Source organism: Polyodon spathula, chromosome 14, assembly GCF_017654505.1.
Source record: "Polyodon spathula isolate WHYD16114869_AA chromosome 14, ASM1765450v1, whole genome shotgun sequence".
NCBI classification, from domain to species: Eukaryota; Metazoa; Chordata; class Actinopteri; order Acipenseriformes; family Polyodontidae; genus Polyodon; species Polyodon spathula.
Window position 1 is genome coordinate 33,566,413 of NC_054547.1, and position 6,099 is coordinate 33,572,511.

General features: G+C 34.0%; 1 protein-coding gene across 1 annotated transcript; it reads right to left on the reverse strand.

Annotated features, from left to right (window-relative positions):
- Nucleotides 1-1,989: 1,989 nt before the first annotated feature.
- Nucleotides 1,990-5,867, reverse strand: clrn1 (clarin 1). Its single transcript, XM_041270561.1, has 3 exons — nucleotides 5,337-5,867; nucleotides 3,234-3,413; nucleotides 1,990-3,113 (listed from the first exon to the last, which is right to left on the reverse strand). Exons 1-3 carry the CDS (start codon nucleotides 5,587-5,589, stop codon nucleotides 2,848-2,850), a joined length of 699 nt encoding a protein of 232 aa, XP_041126495.1. The 5' UTR covers nucleotides 5,590-5,867; the 3' UTR covers nucleotides 1,990-2,847.
- Between the last annotated feature and the right edge of the window lie 232 nt (nucleotides 5,868-6,099).

The window sequence follows — 6,099 nt, forward strand, 5'->3', positions numbered from 1 at the left end:
CGTCTTCACATGTTACAAATTTTAAAATAATTATATATATAATATATATATATTTAATATATATATATATCATATATATATATATATATATTATATATATATTTTGTAATATAAAACAAACATATATATATAAAACATATATATATATATATATATATATATATATATATATATATATATATATCACGATATATATTATAAATATAATAGGTACAATACATAAAAGTGCATTTTCATTCCTAAAGTAAGGAAATAAATTCCTAAAATAAATTGTTTTACGCTAAAACAAAATTCACGTTTTTAAAAAAAAAGTGATTATATATTTATATATATAGATATATATCTATATATATATATATATATATATATATATATATATATATATATAGGTACAATACATAAAAGTGCATCATCATTCCTAAAACCAAGTCTACACATGCTATTTGTTATGCATCTTTTTATTTTAACTATCAAGTTGTTGATAATCTCATAATGTTAATTCCAATTACCAGTAACAGCTTATTCACTTCCTGTTATTAAATATCAGTGCACTTTTCCGGGCTCTCTACGTGTTGGTGCTTACCGTTTCATGCTTCAGAAGAGAGGATCCACATACAGTTCAGCGAGTGTCGCACATCACTCGGATTTGAAGGGTCATTTGAAAAGGCTTCAGAAGAGGTTACTATTCCTACATGCAGTTTATTTGCGAAGTGTTCGAACAAAATTCTTTTTATTCCTGTTGAAATGGGCTGGGCTTTTACGTAGAGCAAAAAAGTGTTTAAAGGTTTCTGTACTGTACAGCACGACATATTAATGGGCCAACAAATTACTATGGTACATCTTATAAGGAGATTGACTACCCTACTACATATTCAATCAAAGATGTTTAATATTACTTCTGTTTATAATCAGCTTTGCTTATTATCATGAAATTGGACCTCAACTGATTATGTGAAAGGACATAAACAGTCACTCACTGTCAGTAATTCTAAAATTGAAGGAGCACAAACCATTTAGCAGTGTAGTTCTAGAAATCATTTTGTGTTGTTGTTGTAGATTAAACTAAATAAACCAGACACTGGGTACTGCATATTAATGTAACTTGGTGTCGCATACAGAAATACAAACTTTTGATGTTTGTGCTTGCCTTTAGCATATATATATATATATATATATATATATATATATATATATATATATATATATATATAAATCGACTGTAGACCACCTGCGATGGATGCTATGTACAATAGAAAAAATTTTTGTGTTTTTTTGAAAACACAAAAGCACCACCCCCACTTGGGCATTTAAAATATATTTATTATTTAATACTATTTTGTTGTCATAAGCGTAATCCTCCACAGCAGAAATGCAGAACATTAGTAACTGACTTTTTTGTAAAAAAATAAATAAATAAATAAAAATAAAAAAATAAAAAAACCCTGCAAAGTTTGTGTGATTGTGGATGGGCTTGTATGGGCAATGTATTTCTTAATATCCATTTTCCCTTCCCTTAATTAGCTTCAGCACCCTTTCCACTGCCCCTCCTGTTGTTCAGTTCAGGATTTCATCACAGTCCAACATCATATTCTCTTTGAAAAGTCAACGTACAGCACTGTAAAGCTCCCCACTGCTCCTGGTAGATGACTCCATGCTATGCAGATTTTCATTCGGTCAATGTGGTTTTGAAGAAGGGTAAAGTAAATCACTTAATTTAAAGGATACAGGTAACATCTCTGAATGAGTGTCATGCATAATTAATAGTGATCAATTTTTATTACCTGCCTCATTGCCAATACCTATTTGGAGAAAGCCTGGCTGCATTAAAACTGCAGTGCAAACTGAATACCTCTCCTTTCATATAGGAATCATTAGAGGGGATCACTGACAAGCTGTGTGCTGCTGGCAACTACTGACTTTCTGAAATTTACAACACAAAACATACACTCTTTTTAATTTTTTTTTTTTATTAAGTTGCATTTATTTCAACATCAGTCAGACTGAAATGGTCCACTGGGTCTTATTTTGTAACTAAAAACATAAGTAAATTTAATGATACAGCCTTTTCTTATTAACATTCTTAACAACATGTTATATTAATCTAATCCCTCCTTAATATGTTAGATCATACATTATGAATCACATAATACAATATTTATTGCAGCGTTGCTATATCCTTACCAGTCATTTACTTTTTATTTCTTTAACTTACAAAAAAACATTATTCTACCCATACAAATTGGCACATTTTGCACAAGGTTTCTGCCACTCCAACTGAACAATACCAATATCTCCAATCAAATTACTGCACAGCTCTAAAGAAAGCTAAAGCTAACACAGATTTCAAGTTATATAGAGCTGTAAATAATAAAACATAATGAGATATTTGGGGAATATATTACATTCTTCATAGCTAAAAAATATACTAGCTAAAGGCAGCCTTATCATTAAAAAACAAAAAACAAAACATCAATATATTTATACAAATAGCACATAGCGTCACCTGGTGGTCAAATGTTGTAATTGACCACTTGCTTTAATGATTAAAAAAAAAACTTCTAACATACAGTGTAAAATCTCTTTTTGTCTTGAGCAATCCTATAGCAAACTAATAAAACAGATTTATCATAATTGTATGGTAAATTCACTCATAATTGCATTCAAATTACTATAACTTTTTTTTTTTTTAAAAGCAACTTTAGTTTTAAGCAAGTGTAGTATACAGTATACAACTATTATCTCAAGGAGGCCTTCAATTCATTTACAGATACTATAGAAACAATGACGCTAGAACATGTCCATTGATGCCTGGTAAGTAATTGTCACAGTACTGCAGGCTCACCTCTGTCAATACATCAGATCTGCTGCACCAGTGCTGGTGTCTGACTCTTTCGACTCCTGAAAAGGAAACTGGATCCCGGCTATCCGGATAAGGAGTATGTTAAGGAAATGCACTGTGAAGCAAAATAAAATAATCCAAAACGATCTGTCAAATTCTTCGCTGTGAGTTTTATAGACAAAATTCCCTTCTTTGTAGTTTGCAATTTTCTCAGAAAGCCGATGGAGTTTGACTTCTGAAGCGAACAGCATCATCACCAGGCAACCGCAAGAACCTGACACAAACAAAACACAAGGAATTAGCTTCTAAATCTCTCTCTAGATGTATATAGTGCTGTTCTAGCATGGGTAAATACATGTTTATTACATAGTTTTTTCGAACTGCAAATACTCACATGAAATGAAGTTCCAAAGGTACAGGCCTAATGGTCCATGAAGAGTCTCATACGGAGTCCCAAAAGCATTATACATGAAAAGTGCTGCAGCTACTAATGAAAATATGATCACTGCTGCAGAGAATAGAATGACGCTGACATGTATGCTGGCAGGAATTGCCTCCAACAGATCAGGGAAAACTGAAATAAAAGCACAATATTACAAAGCTGTACTGCTTGTGCCACTGACTTAATCTACTGACAGTATAAAGAGAAAGCCCAAGGAAGAGAAATTCAAAGCATTCCGGATATAACTGCTTCCACCCCCATATCTTCTGGCTGTTGTTTTGTAACAACTGTCTGGTTGATACATATGTATCAAATTAAATGCTTAAGAGGAGTTTAAAATATTATAAGGATGTCTGTAGTGTTAATTCATATTTTTTTTTACAGCATCTCATTTCAAAGGTTGTGCTTTAATGAATGGTCAAGTGGGTAAATCAATAATTACAGAGCTAAAGAGACATGCAAGGCTATAAATGTCACTTTGAGTCCACAGCTGTGACTTGTCAGGCTTGCGATGCCCTATTAAGAAGGTATCACAGATGGCATAAAATGCGCATGTTAATGACATTTGGAAAATTAGTCATTGATCCTGAGACTAATGGGACATGACTCTGGTTACAAGAGCAGCAGGCTTTTCACAGGACAATGGATTTTGCTTCTAGTATACGTTTCAGTGTTAAAAAAAAAAAATAAAAAAAAAATAAAAATGGTCATCAGACAAAAATGTAGCTGCAGTGACACCTTTAACTTTAGTTACCAGTATTTTTAAAATGACATTACCTCATGCACATGCGCAGGTCAGATGCTCTATGAATGTACATCTATGGTAGAATTAAACAGAAAGGATCATATGGTGCACATGCTCATAAAACTGATCCACAGGGAGGCAAACACCTTGGGCTCTTGTAATGATCTAAGCAGTGCTAATTACTATTTTTAATTACTGCCACTGTTTACCTCTAGGTAGGGTTTCACACCTGGGTCATTTGCCACTTGATAGCAGTATTGCATCCAATAATAAATAGTTTCGATAATTCAAAGAACAGCAAATGCCCTGTCCTAACTAGCTAATTTACCTTTTGAAACATTTAAAAGCAACCTTCAAACTTAAAGTCGATCCGTTCCTCTACATCTGTGCACAAACTGGATATTTTACTAGAACATCTGAATGGACTGTATAGTATGCACTGCGTATTACAAACAGTGACTGGGCTTCCTCTTCACTGATTACAGAATGCATGTTAAATAGCCCCAGTTTAATTAAGAGTTGTATATTGAGTCAGCACAGGCTACAGCTAGTTTTTTTTTTCTTCAAAGTACTGTATCTAAAGAAATAGGGAATTGTTTAAATAGAGGTCCAAAGGAAATGTTGTTCTCAGTAAACTTGCATTTTGTACCAGGGGTCATGTCATACCACTGCATAACCCTTAAACCCACAGCATGATATATATTTCTAGACTGACATAAATGAATGCATGCCAAGGTACTCCAGTCTCAGGGGACTCATTCCATTGTGTGGGTGTGGATAGCCTATGTGTAACCACATCTGGCCTGATAGAAAAGCAATTCAAAACCAATTGAGCTACTGTTTACACCTAATACAATGTGTATTTCGTTTAACAGGTTACAGAAAAAAAATAATAATAAGTGTTTGTTGACAGAAAAACATATGCATGAATATCCAAATCACCACCATTACAATGCCATCAATATTGTTTACCTACTAATCATATATCGGTATACTACAAATAAAGCTACGTATTCTGAGCGGGGCTGTGAGGAAGTGAGAACTGGGAACCTGGTTTAAATAATATATCGCAGAAACTGATCTGGTTTGTACCTGAAACGATAAAAAGGTAAAGATAATAATTCATGTGCATGTGACTAGGCTTGATCAGAACTTTTCATTTTACAATATTTGTAAAAAGAAATGAAAAGACATTACAATTATTACTTACTTTAATCTGTAATACAAAACGTTTTTTTTCGCCTTCCTACAAAGCATGCTTTATATTAAAATGTTTTAGATTAAAATACATATTCTTTATGGTTACTCACATGAAAATTGAAAGGGCCTTCCTCCCAGGCCACACTGTTTAACTCTCTGGCCGTGGAAAAGGCCATAGCTTATCTCTCCAACAAATTTGTCCAGTTCTGGTCCTGTGGCATTGACGAGCTGAGCTCCAGTTTTACAAAGAATCGTTCCTTTTACCCAAAATTGCGTTCCAATAGCAGCCGCTACACTCAAAGCACAACCAAAACTCAGCAAGCCAGCTATACAAAATATTACTTTCTTTTGGCGACTCGGCATATTGGCATATAACTTCTGTCAGAAGATACTGGCTACAGTTAACCCAAAATTCATAACAAAACCAGATACTTTTCAACCCCAAGCAACCGTCTTACTGTTCAAGTATCTTACGGCAGCCCTCTCCTGTTGTTAAAACTTCATTGTTTTACAAATAGAGTTCGTCACAACTTTAGAAACCAAAAAGACCAACAGATATTATTGTGTTGTAATGTATTGTTGATAATAGTTGTACGAATCGAATTTCTGCGTTAATCTGGAAACGTCCCGAACGGATTGAGTTACACCTCCGCCGTCCTGTCACTAGGTAACGCAAGGTTTAGGTTTCGAAGAGGGCTTCTGTGTGAAAACCGAGGAGAGCCTCCCCTGTAGCTGACCCTCCTTGCGATTGGACAGACAGAATGGTCCTGAAACAAAAGTGATATGTTATCACATCATCATCGTACAGCATCTGCTCAGCAACGCTATACACAATACAATCACTTCGGGGGAAGTCTTGGTTTGGCAGGTTAC

What these genes read in the sequence shown, in the direction of transcription:
- clrn1 (XM_041270561.1), bottom strand. Translation starts at nt 5,589, where the DNA reads ATGCCGAGTCGCCAAAAGAAAGTAATATTTTGTATAGCTGGCTTGCTG. An exon ending in AAGGCCCTTTCAATTTTCAT is followed by an intron (nt 3,414 to 5,336) that starts GTGAGTAACCAT and finishes CTTTTATTTCAG; the next exon opens with TTTTCCCTGATCTGTTGGAG. An exon ending in CCTTTGGAACTTCATTTCAT is followed by an intron (nt 3,114 to 3,233) that starts GTGAGTATTTGC and finishes TGTTTGTGTCAG; the next exon opens with GTTCTTGCGGTTGCCTGGTG.